This window comes from Danio rerio, chromosome 16, assembly GCF_052040795.2.
Source record: "Danio rerio strain M-AB ecotype USA chromosome 16, GRCz13ab, whole genome shotgun sequence".
Taxonomy (NCBI): Eukaryota; Metazoa; Chordata; class Actinopteri; order Cypriniformes; family Danionidae; genus Danio; species Danio rerio.
In genome coordinates, this window is record NC_141036.1 from 9,869,191 (window position 1) to 9,886,466 (window position 17,276).

General features: G+C 36.9%; 1 protein-coding gene and 1 long non-coding RNA gene across 3 annotated transcripts in view; both read left to right on the plus strand.

The window, feature by feature from the left end:
* LOC147833274 (uncharacterized) overlaps positions 1-17,276 on the plus strand; it is a 331,056-nt gene that overhangs the window by 49,299 nt on the left and 264,481 nt on the right. The window lies entirely within an intron of this gene.
* Positions 117-15,660, plus strand: ca14 (carbonic anhydrase 14). 2 transcript variants are annotated; one of them, NM_001328144.1, is given in 12 exon segments: positions 117-319; positions 541-561; positions 5,093-5,272; positions 5,507-5,652; positions 8,048-8,143; positions 8,266-8,332; positions 8,444-8,601; positions 11,652-11,778; positions 12,597-12,620; positions 12,792-12,876; positions 13,176-13,229; positions 15,515-15,660. In NM_001328144.1, coding segments are annotated over 12 exon segments (1,122 nt in total). In that variant the 5' UTR covers positions 117-252; the 3' UTR covers positions 15,612-15,660.

Here is a 17,276-nt window from a genome sequence, read left to right on the forward strand (position 1 = left end):
TCTTAATTCGGCTGTGCAGTTGGGTCAGTAGTATTACTACTCTTGAGTCTCTCTCTCTCTGTCTCTCTCTCTCCCCCCACCTCCCCCTATTTATCACCAAAGTACCCCTGCAGCCAGGCTTTCCTTGCAACTTTTCAGTGACCAGCAGCAAATGATTATTTCCATTCAATTTTCCTTTAATCCTTACTAGTGTGTCTAAATTTGATATTAACTGTGTGAGTGTAAGTTGCATGTAGGGAGAATAGTAAAATCATGGATCATATCTGGACAACCTTGGCTTTTTCTTTTGTTTTGAAGTGTGTGGAGTGCTCAGGAAGTGGTAAGATTTATTTGTGTTTCATTAATCCAGTAGCCTGAAAAACCGCCTTTATGGTTACCATTACAACTAAACACAGATGAATTTAGCAACATTTAATAAACAAGAATTAAACTGTTCTGGTGTTACCAGTTGTCCATGTATGCTGTTGATAATTATTTATTTATTCATTTGAGAAATCAGGCTTAATTAATATTTTATTCCCTGTTTCCTTGTTTTCATAGCAACAAAATGGACATATACAGGTAATACAGTTCTTTATTTCTTCTTTTTAAGTTTTCCAAGATTTTGTGACTTTTCTATTTTACTTGCATTGCATTCCCTTGTGATTAGGTTTAAATTTCTCATTCATAAGCCAATTTCATTTTAGAAGAAACAGAAAACAAACAATAAATAAGGAAATAAATAAAAAAATTTCCTGATAAAAGTAAATAAGCACAGGTGAGTAAGTGATGTAAGGCATATCATTTATGATTACAAACATACAGCTTTTTATTTACTGCTATACTTACTGCTATACAATAAATTATTATTTTACATATTTTTGAGGTGAGAAACAATGTTTTACTTAAATGGAAAAAGAAGCAGATACATGTCTTCATTCTAAAATGTTTATGTTCTTTGGAAAATATCTTTTTCTGTATTATTTATAGTCTATTATTTATTATTAAACACTCGTTAAATATGAAATAATCTAATCAAACAAATATTTGGGGCATCATGCAAGAGGTCAGATGGAGAATGTGTGGTACAGTGTTGTCAAAGAGATCACCTTGGTAACCACAGAGACAGAGAGTTTAGCAGGGGTTTGAGGGAATAATCTTCTTTGTGAACAAGATCTGAGTGCGCCTCTAATGACTATGTGGGTCAGACCTGACTTGGCACCAAGCAGAAACAAACTCACTGAAATTCAAAATAGATTTTTTTATTAGATTTGTCTTTAAAAAACGTTTTTTTTTACTGCCCTGTCTTTGTATTTATAATCATGCAGACTGACAATGAACATGTGTGTATGTAGTCTTTGTTTTGAAACCATGTGCCTCCTCATTATTTTGCATGACTTAACACTTAGCTAATACTTCACAATAGCCACGTTTCACTGCCTGGACAAAAAAAAAGCATGCTTGCGTTTTCACTGTCACTTCCAGGGCTTTATTGGAAGAGCCATCAGGCAGGGGCTTTGGGCCACCTATTATCTTATAACTTGTGAGTTCCTCTTGAGTCAAATGATGATCTGCAACGTTGCTCGTTTTACACATTAACGTTAACTCATAAAAGCCTCAATACCAGTGAAAATCTCAATTAATCAGGGATTGTTATATTATGATAACTAACAACAAATCTATATTAATTGATACTTATGATATAGTTATGATTACAAGTGTATTAATAAATACACATCATGCTTCTGAAAATAATGAAGACCATTTGGAATTTTGGAATTATTTGGAAACAAATAATTTATCACTGTAATAATACATTAAAATACATAACATGTTAATATTTAGTATTTATCTGGTTGAATTTTTTATTTGCTTCTGCTTTATATCTTTGTTGATACTATATTTCTGCATCCATGTAAGATGTACTCTGGCTTACTCATATAATCCTTATAATGCAGGTATTTTTCCGTCTCTTTGTTGCTTTGGCTGATAAGATAACAGTATAATAAGAGATCACTCAAACATCCATAGATTGCACAATTTTTTTTGGAAGATTTATACAATTACACATTCTTTTTTTGTGAGATATACATTATAATTTAAACAATTCTTCAAAATATGTTATATTTTGGACTAAAAAAAAAGTGATCCTGTAATCACAAGGGAAAGCAGGAAAACAGCTAAGTCCATTTCCTCTTCTTGTGTGGAATATTGGTGAAAAATTACTTCTTAAAATGCCTATATAATGCTCCTTCGTGGTAATTTTCTAGGCTATGATTTTGCAATTATGAAATAATATTTCCAGACTCAAAAACAACAAACAAAAAGCGCTCAGGGGGTTACTCAAATAATTGGTCAGTGCTCTTTGGGTAAGGAATTCATCAAAACAACAACAGTCAACAATCAGTCCAAGGCACTCAAAAAAATTAGAAAATTTAAAAAGCCTTTATTCACATGGCTAAGTCTTAAAAAACCTATGCATTTCGACAGGAAACTGCCTTCATCAGGGTAACAGCGGTCAGGTGCGTCGAGAGTCTCTTTTGAGTACTACATGACTGAGCTAATCATCTCATCAACAATACTCAAATAATTTAACAAATAAGGTCAACTATTATCATTAATTCGGCATAGATAGAACACAGATACACAGACATACACTTGCATATATGAATAAAAAAATATATATATATATAGAGCTAATAAACAAGTATGTACCGATAGATATGCTTAGACATGGCTTATACATATATACACCCATATGAACACATGCATGTGCACATACATACATATGTATAAACATGTACACATAAGAATATATATATATATACAAACACATACATATTTAACGATATATGATAATCTGTAAAGCATCTGTAGAGAAACTGTTTGATTAACAAAAAAAGAAGAAAAGTCTAATTCGCCATTTAAACCTGAAAATCTGGTTGCTTTTAATGTATAGATACAAAAAGTCTCTCTGTTTTAACCTTTTATTCCTGTCTTCTCCTCTTGTAGAATTAAAAACATGTTCGATACCAACTATTTTTAATGAACTGTGATTGCCGTGACCTTGATTTTTATAATGTAGGGCCATAGGATATTGTGGATTACAGGATTACAGTTCATCTCTGTTGCTATATTTTGCTTTATTATAAGATTTATAGATTACTCTGTTTTATAGCCACGTTGTTTAAATCTGTGAATCAAATCTTTCATTTATTTTCTTATCGGCTTAGTCCCTTTATTAATCCGGGGTCGCCACTGCGGAATGAACTGCCAACTTATCCAGCACGTTTTTACGCAGTGGATGGCCTTCCAGCCGCAACCCATCTCTGGGAAACATCCACACACACTCATACACTATGGACAATTTAGCTTACCCAATTCACCTGTACCACATGTCTTTGGACTGTGGGGGAAACCGGAGCACCCAGAAGAAACCCACGTGAACGCAGGGAGAACATGCAAATTCCACAAAAAAAAAACACCAACTGACCCAGCCAAGGCTTAAACCAGAGACCCAGGGGTCTTCTTGCTGTGAGGCGGCAGCACTACCTACTGCGCCTCTGTGTCACCATATAAATCATTTTATAATTATATAATCTTTCAAGAACAACATGCACATAAACGCACATTAATCCTGAAAAACTACTTATATTCCCCTGCAAATAAACCTATGCAGGTTCTTAATGGGGCCCACTTAGGGCTGACATCAGGGCTCCACTGAGCCGCAAGTGCAGGGCCATTGAGAGTTGGCTCTCTGGCAAAACGTTAGCATATTAGTGCTAGCCTTACATGTCAGCAATCACGCAGTCCCAGGAAGTCCTCACTTGACCTATACAGTGATTCAATTTTGAAGTTTCTACCTTTTGATTGTTAATTCAATATTAATGTTATTTTAAGTTCTGCTATCTGGGTCTCTGCCTCAGAAGGAGGTAACAAAGTTTAAAATACAATTCTAGCTGTGTGAAAGTGTTAAAGGAATGACAGAAAAATAACTATAGTAGGAAAGGTGTATTTATAGACAACATAATAAAACAAGAAACCCATACTCTAAAACAGAGGTTCTCAAAGTGGGGGTCGGGACCCCCCGAGGGGTCGCGGGACAATGAAGGGGGGTCGCCTGGTGATTTTCAAAAATCAATTAATTTTTATTAAACCTTAAAACTTACTGTATTTTATCAATAACCTACTGATGAGAAAAAATAGTCGTTTATAGTTACTATAAACTATATAGTTACTATAGTAGTTTATAGTTACTAGTTCTATTGGATTGTGACTTCTCGGGTAATTACATTATACTAAAGACACAGCAATACTGTCAGATGCAGCAGATTTTGTAACACCAGGTTAATTTTTCTAGCCCATTTACAGCACTGACATACATAAAAAAAACGAAGAATAGACTTGGGTCTATTGGTGTGTGTGCGTCATTGCATACAAGCTTTCTGTATTTATAACCACCACCTCAGAGAATATTGGGGGTCACGAGTCACTGGCATTCTCATTTTGGGGGTTGCGGGCTGAAAAGTTTGGGAACCCCTGCTCTAAAACAGTCCAACAATCAAGGTGTGCTGTAAAAGACCTAACATTATAGTCCACTAGTGTATACAATCCATTACAGTGATAATAAAACAGCTTCCAAGATATTGTGGAAGTACAGACAATGCAAACTCCATTATCCAGAGAAGTTGGGCAGCTGTCAGTAGATCTCTTTGTGTTGGCCACGCTGTATATAGTTTCTTGTTTTCAGTTAGATTACAAGTCTTCCTCTACACCGCTTTTAAATGTATACACACATTAAATTGTTAAGAGGAATAAGTTCAATGACACATGGTAAAATATGTCTTGAATGGGACAATGTCACATATATAGTGACTTTCATTCATACAAATCAGAGGAGGAACTATTTCAAATCTTTAAACATTAAAATAGGGCCTGCCCATCCAGGGCCTAGTGAGGGCTCCTGGGGGCAAGATGAGGACTGCCATTCGGGTACAGAGTTATTGGGCCAATTTTAAATTTAGAATTTTTTTAAATGTACAAATTTTTTACAAATTTTTATTGACCAACTTCCACCGCAACATTCACCTCACTGTAACACCTTTTGTGTTAGGTGCTGTGGGACAACCAGAATGGATTGAGTTCTTTCCTGAATGTGGTGGTTTCAATCAGTCACCTGTAAATGTGGACACATCACAAACACTACATGACCCAACACTAATTCCTGTGCAGCCCATGGGATACAACCAGCCTGGGAGAAGACCATTCATCCTCTCTAATAATGGCCACACGGGTAAATTAGTTCAAAGTTTATAGAGACTTGTGGTATTCCTGAACAATTAAAATTATTATGTGCCCTTTAAACCAGGGTGGTTTACCATGCTTGGTGGGTAATTTTATAATTTTTAATATTATTTTATCAATATCATTTATGTATTAAATTCACATGACTCTAAAATACTGAAAAAGTGAAATACACAACCCTCCTTACCCTTTATTTGTCCCTTCTGTTTTATTTCTTACACAGTGCAGATGACATTGCCCCACTGGATGGGTGTAGGGGGGTTGCCATCACATTATAGTGCTGTGCAGCTGCACCTGCACTGGGGTAATGGAGTGGGCATAGCAACAGGAAGCGAACACACTATTAATGGACAGAGCACTTCAGCAGAGGTTTGTAAATCTAATAAGCAGATATCACTATAATTAAGCATTACTTGGGTCAGAAATATATAATAGACTCAAATTTGTTGAGCGTTGGGGGCTACTACTGTTATCATTTTAAAAAAACAAAAATGTGTATTTAAAGTGTTTTCACTGTCATCAGAAAAAGTGTTTCTATTCCTTCCTTGGGGAACGAGGGTTACTTAAGTAACTGTTGCGTTCCCCATCGGGGAGGGGAACTTCAATGCTATGTGGAAAACGTTCACTATGGGGAAAGAACCACAACGATTGAAACTTGGTTATGCCAAGCTCTAACCTGAGAAGTTTCACTGGTTCAGATATATTTGTGGGGAGTCTAAAAATATACCTAGTTAATTCTAGTAATGTTTTTTAAAATGACTAAACATTGGGAAAGCGTGCAGTCCAGATATTGAGGAGGCTGCGGAGACCATCTGCTGCCCAAATGGGGACACCTGGGGGCAAGAAAGCATATGGTCTAGCCCTGAAAGAGGAAATACTCATATGAGAAGTCGGTTAGTGGGGAGGGAAGACACGAGCCCGCCTAAAAAGTGGGGACTACATCATGGCTGAGTGAGCATATGAGCCAGTGGGGATCGCTCATAGCAGGCACCTATAGGGCTGGGTATCGAGTTTGATACCTTTTAAGCACCGACCGAATCGTCTTGATACTATCGAGTATCGAAAAAATAATTTTTGTTCGGTACCAAATTTCGATACCCAAGGGTATAATCTTGTCAACGTCTGTGAGCTAGAAAACCTGCGGCATCCTTAATGTGCTCAGATCAAATGCTGGTGACTGGCTGCAGGGAGGCTATCTTAAAAATCAATAGTTTACGACGGTTACGCCCACTCGCTCAGAGCTTGTCAAATGTGAGGCTGTAATGCGCGTACACTGCACTTTAAAGCATTTTTGCATTGTTTGACTGCAAAAAGATCACGTCGGCGCAGTCATCATAACAACGTGCCAACCACAAGCGTCGTCCTCTGTGACTAATGAGGATAACTGCGTGATAGCTGGGACTCCGAAAGGTAAACAAACATAAGCGCAAGCTGCAATTATGGCCCTTTCCCACCTCCTCTGCCTCAAAATCATTTTAAAGTTAGGCGAGCTTCGTGTTGTAACTTTTGCTTTTTGTCATTATTAAAACACGCACTGCAGGCTACACACACCAGTGCGCACACATCTTTAACTACACACACACACACATCAGGGCCATACCATTACATAAACTGCGTGGGGGTAAATCAGGACTGAACCATTCACTGCTTATACTTCACTTCGCATATTACGCAGTGGCTAGTGTGGCACAAATGACAAAATTCGCAGATCAGATCCGCCACTTTTGACGCTCATAAACAGTCATAAAGTCCTCGGGCTGCAAGAATTAGGAAAATTAGGTTTGCTGAAGGTGTGCAGCTGTGGGGCAGTAAGGGGCTTGTGTCTTTAATAAACTACGACAGTTTGCGTTCACTAAACAGTAAGAATGATTAATAAATCCATAAGAAACAGACCCTTAAAAGTCACGTCTCGCTTTCAGTTTCGGGGATAGGCGCGTTTTGCACTCACACACAAGTGTACCGCGCTAAAGCCCATGTAAAGCACTCTGGCACACTGTTAGTGTGAGTACGCCCTAAAAGAACATGTAAATATTGTAAAGAATGTAAAAGCCGCGATGCAGGGGACAACTGGGGCGGGTCACTCGTTTGCAAGAGCGAGCCAAGATCTTAACTACGCAACAGACATACCATCACATTGATGGCATGCACTGTCCGCAAGCACCGCATAAACAGATTGGACCCCCAGACATGCAACACAGTGCTCGTACCCATCATCAGGGACAGGGAACCACCGCATCCAGAAACGCACGTTCGAAACGACATCTTGAAAATGACGCTTTGCACGACCGTGTTGCTCTTTTAGGAAACTTGCAACAATACAAACCACTCTGGATGACTGGACCCAAAGAACGTCAGGCAAGGAAGAAACCCAGTTCAACTGTCTCACCGCGTATCGCACACTCTGGACCGGGAGAAGCAGGCTGCTTTCTCGTTCTCTCTCTCTGTTGATCACAGTCGGAGAAACCCTCATAAGACTCTTTTAGAAGCTTTGTGAAAGGCTCTGAAAGCAGCCTGATGTGCAACCAGATGTGCACGCTGATGCTGTCAACTCATTGGCCCGTTTTATAACTTTTTCAGATGATTGGATTCTAATAAAATCCCCATAGTGGAAGTTTTCCACATAGCATTGAATTTTTCCTCCTGATGGTGAACTTTCGTTGCATGACAACTTTAGAAAACAAGATGTCTATTGCATGATATGCAGCATGCAGAACTTCCTAATTATGTTATACCCTAATCACACACACCCTCTCTTTTCTGTCAGCTTCATATTGTCCATTACAATACAGAGGTTTATGCAAATCTGTCAGAAGCTATGATGCAGAAGAATGGCCTGGCTGTGTTAGGGATCCTAATTGAGGTGAGTGTACCTTTTCTCTAACTATATTAAGATTCAAAATGTGTTGACATACAGTATGTGTGTGTGTTATCAATTAACATTACAACTGTATCTGCATCTCATTCTGTTGTTTATTTTGTCAGACAGGTGAAGAGGTTAATCAGGCATATGGAAGTATTTTTAACTATCTGGGACGCATCAGATATGCAGGCACGTCTTTTTGTATGTCTTCGTGTGATTTATTGTGCCTCAGGTTTTTGTTTAAAAAAATATAAGACACTTTTGCAACTTTTGATAGCCTACTTGTCTAACTTGTTACAGGACAGAAGGTGGCTATCCCATCATTTGATTTACAGTCTCTGTTACCTGAAAATCTCAGCCAATATTTTCGCTACAATGGCTCACTCACCACCCCACCCTGCCACGAGAGTGTCCTCTGGACCATCTTCAATGAAAGGGTTAAAATCTCTCACTCGCAGGTACAGAAATCCATGTGTTATCTTTAATACTTAAAGGTGCAATAGGGGATTGTCTTCAGATCTTTTGTTGTGCTGGTTGAAAGTTTCTTCGCATTGCAATAGTAATCATTATTGCAAATGATCTAAATGCATATGTATTAGGGGTGTCACGATTCCGATTTTAAATCGAAATCGATCTAAATTTATGCTCGATTTCGATTATCGAATCAAAAAATAGAATCGTCGATGCTGCCACGCCCCCATGTCACGTCAGCTTGGCTTGCCAAGCGGGGAAATAAACAGGCTTGTTGAAGTGCTTGTTAAACTGCAGAAGCAGGAGACCCGTCGACAGAACTTAAACCCTCTCCTCTTTCAATGAAGTCGCCGGTGTGTAAGCATTTTGGATTTCCAGTGAGCTATGTTGACAACGTTCGTGTTGTCGACAAAAAAAAACACCTCCGCCCGCCCCCGTTGCAAATCCGCTCGCAAAAAGTACACACTAAGGCCATGTTTACACTTTCTTTGTTTTTAAATGGCATTTTAGAACAACAACGATTTGACATCCACAGTGGCGTGTAGCATTTCTAAACAGCTCTCCTTCCTCTACCTCTGAAAATGAACATCACGTGACTACACAGACACAGACGCACACACAGCCATGCGCTCGAGACAGCAGGTCCAGGCAGTCAGAGGACTGCTTCAATCTTTCACTCACTTGTACTTAGTCATTTTAGCAAACACCTCAGATACTGTTGGCTGGTTCCTGTTGGTTGTGCGTCTTTTTTACTGACACCATTATAACGACACAGATCACTGCCTATTCACGAGTCCCGCAGAAAAAGTGATTGACAGGTGGTAATTATGTGTGTAACTTGCCTTTATTCATTTACTGTATGATTTGTTTATGGGTAAAACAAAGACCATGCAGTTCAGGTAGTTTAAACGGTAGGCTACAAATAATTCATTCGTCATTAATTAATTAATTATTCATAATCGAAAATCGAATCGAATCGTGCCTTTAGAATCGAAAATGTAATCGATCGAGGATTTGAAGGATCATGACACCCTTAATATGTATTTTACCTCCTGGGTAAGGCATAGGACTAAAAAATGTTTGGCCAATTAAACACTTTAGGCTGATCATTACGTAAGGTAGCCCAAACTGTCATTTAACGAATGTAATTTTGTATATCTGCGCAGATATAACACATATAGATGCATAATTTGCGCATTCACATGGAGCGTGGTGACCTGCTGCTGCTAACAGAAAAAGTGACTATGGCAGAGCTTCTTTCAATAACGCTTTTGCATGCTGTTTTGTATGCTTTGCTCTGACAGGTATGCATGTTTTAAAACTTGTAAATTATAATTTAATCAAAATATAGTCAGTTAAATATGCCTAAGCATTTATCTAGTTGGTCAAGCATAAAACTAGGGATGCACGATATATCGGCGGCCATATCGTTATCGGCCGATAAATTACATAATTGTACAGAACTGCCTGCCTTGCGTATGTGTGGGTGGAACTTGTTCAGACTTGTCCAGTGCACTATAATGGTACTCTTCTAACATTATTTATTCCTTCAAAGTCCGTCCTTTCTTCATGTGGTATTGCTTTGCGTTAATAACTCAGTAAGTAACCATATTCCTTATCATTGTAGATATGTTTAAATGTGTGCCATTGTTTATTTTGCTTTAAATCGCCCCAGGAAAAAAATATCACATGTGCAAACATAACAGCAGCGATGTACATGTGCTTAACAACTTGTTGGGTTGTTTGTAATCTAATATGATTATTTGTTATTGTCAACACGTTGCTTGCCATGTGTTGTTAATGTAAGATTGTATTCAGTTTGATCAGAATATTCATATTGATTACATTAAAAAAATCTAAAACGCCATTTTCTAAAGTAATACAATCTGTATCCAGCTGTTCGCTTGTATGGTGGCTCTGAACTGTCAAAACACCTCTAAAAAAAGGCTTTTTCGGACATTATATATTTTTACATATGTACATTACTGTAATACATTTTATTCAAGAACATTTCAGCTGGTTTCAGTCCTTAGCTCTTTCATTTTCATTTTATTTAAAAATATATTTACCTTCCTTGTTGATTAAATCCCATTTTGTTATTTAACCTATTATTTTTGTGCAACAGTCAAGTTGCATGTTAATTTACTATGAAGAAAAGGAAATAATTTATTTTTTGCTTGCTGATTTATGTAAAACCGTGAATATAGGTCTATATAATCACTTTGCAATTTTAAACCTATAGCTTTTTTGCTTTGAGTATAGACTATTCAGTTCATAAGAGCAGTTCAATCTCAAAATGTAACATTCTGAAATATTTATAATTATCGGCTCTATATATCGGCTATCGGCCTCTAAGTCTGAAGAGTTATCGGTTATCGATATCAGCCAAAAAAATTATATCTGTGCATCCCTACATAAAACAATATGAACACTCTTTAAACACAATCGCTGTGAGTAGCAGCGATGCCGGTCATGTCTTGATAACTTAAGTGTAAAGTAAAAAGCAATACGGATGACAGAATATTTCTGTTTTTAGCAGTCCTTTTTTCCTTTTACTCCTCTACTACATTGTGCTGACAACAACTATGGGAACACTGCACAAAGTGCTTGTCTGCGTAGATGTCAGCAGACAAAACCAAACGTTCACCATGGAAATCTTTGCATGCATGAAATACTGCACATTAGGACATGTATGTTTGGCTTGGTATACAACTGAAACGTGCTAGATATAATACAGTTTTCAAAAAGTTTGGAATTGCGGTATTTATTATAAAGTACTAGTAAGTCTTCTCTTTGGTGAATGATGTGATATAGTGTTAAAATGTGGTCATCTATTCGTCGTGTGTGCATTCACAACTTCAGGCAGGGAGGGACATGTGTTCTCAATGATATTATACCAAATAAGCTTTTTCACAGTTCACCTACTGCACCTTTAAATGGGGAACTTCTGAAATCTCAAAAACTTCTTTTCAAACAGTTTAACAGTTAAATAACAAAAATAACATATTTCAAATTTCTTCTCTTGTTCTTATATTAGTTGTTAAAATTAGAGACAGTATTGTATTCCAGTAAGGCAGAAGAGGAAGAACCCACCATTCTCCAGGATAACTACCGTGCCACACAACAACTTAACCACAGAACTGTCCTGTCCTCTTTCATTCCTGGTAGGAAAGAGAGGGAAATAATGAAAAAGGGAGGGGAAGAGAGAATATGGTTGTGGGTGAGGGTTTATGTAACCGTACAGTTTGTTTACATGTTGGGAGAGCAGTATGAAACAGATGTAATAGCACTTGAGGAAGGAATTTAGGACTGTTTCGAATGTTTCTAGCATAAAAATAAATGTGTCAGATACTCAATGATTTTTCTTCTAAGGACTTGAAAGCACATATGTAAAGGGTTATATAATCACAACTGTGTAATCATTTGCTGACTCTCATGTCATTTAAAACCAGTAACACTTTATTTTGTCAATGGTATTTTTAAATAATAGAATTCTTAAAAAGTAAACAGAAACTAAAACTGCAACAGCCAAATTTCAGTTCATCCTTTTTATCCATGGAAATGTGTTACAAATTACTTAATCCAGCATATATATATATATATATATATATATATATATATATATATATATATATATATATATATATATATATATATATATATATATATATATAATTTATATATACATACAGGTATAAGAGAATTTATGATAAAATATCTTCCAGTTTACATTTGTCATATGGATTGCTTCTGATATATTTTGTTATAGAGTATATCTACATACTGATTCTTGAAAAAAAAAACTGTATTCCCAAAAAATATATAATATATGGTGTTGAAATAACATAAGGATTAGCAAATGATGTCATAATTTTTGGTTGAACTTTTTTTTATCATTGAAGTGGTATGAATCAACAAAATAATTAACATTTTCTTGTACTGCCTATAACTTCTTTTTTTCTCACACTGTTCCCTTTTCCAGTCTCAGTTCAAATCTATACTGCTGGTGAGAAACACTTAATACTAATTAGTATATTAGTAATTTGAATGTGTAAACATTCAATATTTGAAAATATTTTTTCTTTGTTATGTTTTTAGTCGGCTCTATATCTTTATGCTATATTTATGCTCATATATTATTGCATCTTTTTATTACAACATCTTGTCTCTGTCTCAGGTGAAATTGCAGCAATTGTGATTGGATCTCTGTTTGGATGTATTGGTTTGGCTGTTATTATCTGGTTCATTGTAAAAACTATTCGGTAAGACTTTTTTAAATATTCTGTACAATTGTTTATTTGTGTGTTTTTTAGAGATTAATGCTATTTAAAGATAACACGATCACCTGCCACCACCCTCCTGTTTTATTATTTCATGGGAAACTCCTGTAATTTTTTGTATTTATAATTTGTGTTTTCAGTGCAGAATATTTATTTAAAAAAAACATCTGATTCAAAAATGTATTTAGACTAGTTTGTCTTGTGTTTCTGTTTTCGTCTTTAACATACCTTTTCTTTTGCCTGTGATTTCTTTTGTTTGTTTTATCTCTCATCATGGCAAGCTTAACATCCAGTTGGGATGTCCTGCAAAGTATCCAACCTGCTCCTCAGCCCAGGTCAGTCCTTGAACATTCAAAGCCATAAGTCTTGAGTATGGCTACATGAGACTAGATGCATATAAATTAATATTAATGTGAAGACCATGGCTATTAAGTGTCATCTATAAACAGCTTAAACATAAATACAAAAATCTCACCACATAAACAGCTTTTAATTAATTTATTTTATTAATGAACATGTAGGTGGTATATTCATTTAACACGTCAGCTTGTATGGTTATGCGGTAAATGCCCAGTCTATAACACTCATATACTGTGTCAATTTGGTTTATTTAATTCAATTATACTACATGTCTTTGGGCTATGGAAGGCTATGAAACCAGAGTACATTTACATTTAGTCATTTAGCAGATGCTTTTATCCAAAGCGACTTACAAATGAGGACAAGGAAAACCCACGTGACCATGGGGAGAACATGTAAACTTCACACAGAAATGCCAACTAGACCAGCCTGGACTCGAACAAGTGAGGTTCTTGCTTTGAGGCAACTGTGTTAGAAGAAAGAGAGGCTCCTGCAGGAGCAAAGTTAAAAACAGGTGTCAAGTGTAAGTGGCTCAAGCGAGAGTGGTCACTTCTGCTAGAGTGGTGCAATGATAGGCAGTATTGAAAGGCAATGTGCACTCCTGCGAAAGTGTTTAACTGCTGCGGCAAGGCAGGAGAGTGTATGTAATGTAATGTAAATTTATATAGCACATTTATCGTGTATAGGGAATTGTCCTTTCACACCAACACCAGTGTGCAGGATGCACTTGGATGATGCGACTGCAGCCACAGGACACAGCTATTGGTGGAGTGGAGCGATGGTGATAGAGACAGGGATGATTGGGAGGCCATGATGGTTAATGGCTCAAGAGAGAACTTGGACAAGACACTGGGGTTACACCGCTACTCTTCTTGAGAACTGCTATGGGATTTTTAATGACCACAGAGAGTCAGGACCTCGGTTTTGCCCACTGACAGTATTGTGTTCTCTTCACTCTTACTGGGGCATTAGGACTGACACAGACAACAGGTTGAGCACCCTCTGCTGGCCTTACTAACACCACTTCGAACAACAACCTAGTTGGGGAATGTAGCTCAGTGCCTACTCACACTATGCTATCCGAACCGTGCCCAGGCCCGTTTCCCAGATCATTTGAGAAGTGTGAGTGTGCTGAATTGGGCTCAGGCATGGTTCACTTGGCCGGCTCTGGCCCAACGACATAACTAAAGAAATGTCCACTGTGCTGAGCGAGATCGCTTCTGACCAGCGCATCATCGATGACGTAAGCGTGCTTAGGCCCGAATGTAATGTGAGTGCGGGCCGTTGGGGGAGACGGGGGGTAGGGGGGGGGCAAGCGTGCTTTGGCTTGTTTCAAGGTAGCTTTACATAGTGTGAGTACGCCCTTAGTGTACAACAAGGACGTACTCACACTATGTACAGTGTGAGTACACTATGTCACACTATGTACAACAAGGGCGTACTCACACTATGTACAACAAAAAATCTTTAAAGTCATTTTTCTTAATTTAACCCTTTAGCGAGTTAAGGTCTTTTGCCTTTGTATGGCAGCACACCCCTCTAGGAGACCCGAATCCCTACTTCTCTTTTCCGCTCTCAAAAATTGCCTTTTTGAATTAATATGGCAGTGAACTTAAATGATAAAAAAAATGTAAAAACCTTTATTTGCGCCTGAACTACTAAACCAAATTTAAAACAATTTTACTAATGGTTTTGCTTTACTTGCACACTAGTTTGATCATAAATTACTATCATTATTACTATATTCTATAAATATTATTATAACTATATGCGTACATGTTATGCTGACAATCTAAAACAAAATTACTTGATATCACAGGCGATTGTCTTCTGACGGAATGCACCTTAAAAGAGATGAATGACACCCATAGACTTTAAGAAGCATTTGGCTCTTTAGGATCTATATAATTTGTAAAGACTTGCAGGTTAAGAAAACAGCATGGTAAGAAGTTGCCGTGGGCATTAGTGCAGATGAACAGTAAAAATAAAAGAATTTATGTATACATAGATAAATATGTAACTAGATAGAATACACAGAGATAGATTAATCTGTGCAACAGTTGCCAATCCACTGCACGATGCAAAAGCAGCCATTGTGAAAGGCAAATGCCTGCGCACTACTTCTACTCTCCATACACACTGCGCATACATGTAAAACAGGCATAATGTGTTAGCTATATCTCTGTTAATTAGGCATTTTGAAGGCAATTCCTTGATATTACTGGCAATAATGTTTTTTTCTTTTTTGGATTTTTCCCAGAATGCAAGATGCAAACGAACACAAACAGGACACGGACTTAAAGATGACCTCTAATCAAGAAAAAACAAAGGACACTGAACATCAGCCTGAAACTTGATTTTAAACCTGTGTATATCTTGACGTTTTGGTAAACTGTTGGTTATCAATCGTGGTCCTGAGGACTCATTTGTACTGTCATTTTGTACATTTGTACCTGAGCACATTTATATTTTATTTCGGTAGTACTTTTACAATGTGTCAAAGCATATTTTCTAATGGTGCAACAATACAGACTTATGATGGTTCGGTTTTGATTTCGCCGTGGTTCTGTATATGATAAGTTCAATGAAAAAAAAAACAGGATGCTGTCAACAAAAAGAAAAAAAAATACAAGCAAAATACAATACTAAATGTATACAATATAGCAAAGATACTACTAAAATAAACTGCTTTCAGGTTTCTGAGGTATCTAACTAGTTTCCAGTTAAATAAAATGCATAATAATCAAATTTAACACTGCATACTATAAATAATCTTCACTGTAAAATTTTAATAAATGTTAACACTGTTGAGCTATAAATTTATTAATATTAAAAACACAGATAGCAATATTTAAGACTATCCACAGATGCAGCACAATTAGGATTTTACAGACAACACAATTTCCTGAATGTTTACTTTCTGTGGCATAACCAAATGAATACTCTCAAATTAAGATAAGTTGCTTACTGTTGGGAAGCACTTGCTCAGATGACGACTGCAGACTCAGGTAAGAAAATCAGAGGTAGGCTGCAAAAAAATGTAGGCTCACTCTAATTTTGTATATGAGTAGAGTCCAGGTTTACCCAGACTCAGGTCTATCAGGACCATCGATTACACTTACATTATTCACAGTAGACAGCATAAATTAAAACTGTTACACCTGTGGTCAAGACAGTGAAAGTATGGCCTATGGCAACTACAGGACTTCTTCACAAAATGGGAGGTATTCAGAGGACAGGGTATATTAACATGAATGTTTCTAAATGAATGTACCATTTTGGCTATGGATTGCATAAACGAATGTGTAGACAAAGTCACAACCTGGAAGAAAAAGTGTTTCGAGTCTTGGATGATGTTATGTATTAATACATATTATGTAACAAAATAAATATTATTATTGAATGTTAATGTGATATTTGACCCCATTACTGAGTACCTGGATGGGCGGGACATATAAAAAAAGCATTGCATCCAGCATGTGTGTGTTGTCGCCAAGAGTGTGCACATGAAAAAGGGAGTTGTTATCTTAGCTGATTAATGTTCTTTTATTCTTTTTGAGTTAACCAGTTAAATTAATGAAGCTTCTGTTCCATAAAACATTTGGGTAACTAGTCTCAAATAGTCTTTTTGCCAAAAGATACCAGAACTTTACTTAAAACACAGACTTGCCACAGTGTTCTTCTTTGGGAAGTTGTTCATTCTATTATTTTGGCAAACAGAACATGTTCAGTTGCTTTTTTGGGAAGCTGACAAATTACAGTTTCAAATTACAATTAAACATTGATGGTCTTGCAATTTTTAAAAGTTCAGGTGTATAATTCTGGCCAATTTTAGGAATGGTCCAGGGTTACAGCTTAAAACCTGTGCTCATTGCTCTTTTCTGTGGAAACTGAAAGCCTCAGTCACTGTCAGAATATCTAAAGGTTCTGATTTGTGAGTTAAAGAGCCTTTATTATGGGTTTTTGAGAATGACCTTCCATGTAGTGTGTAACAAAGCTCTAAGTGAAGTGAATTATCCAGC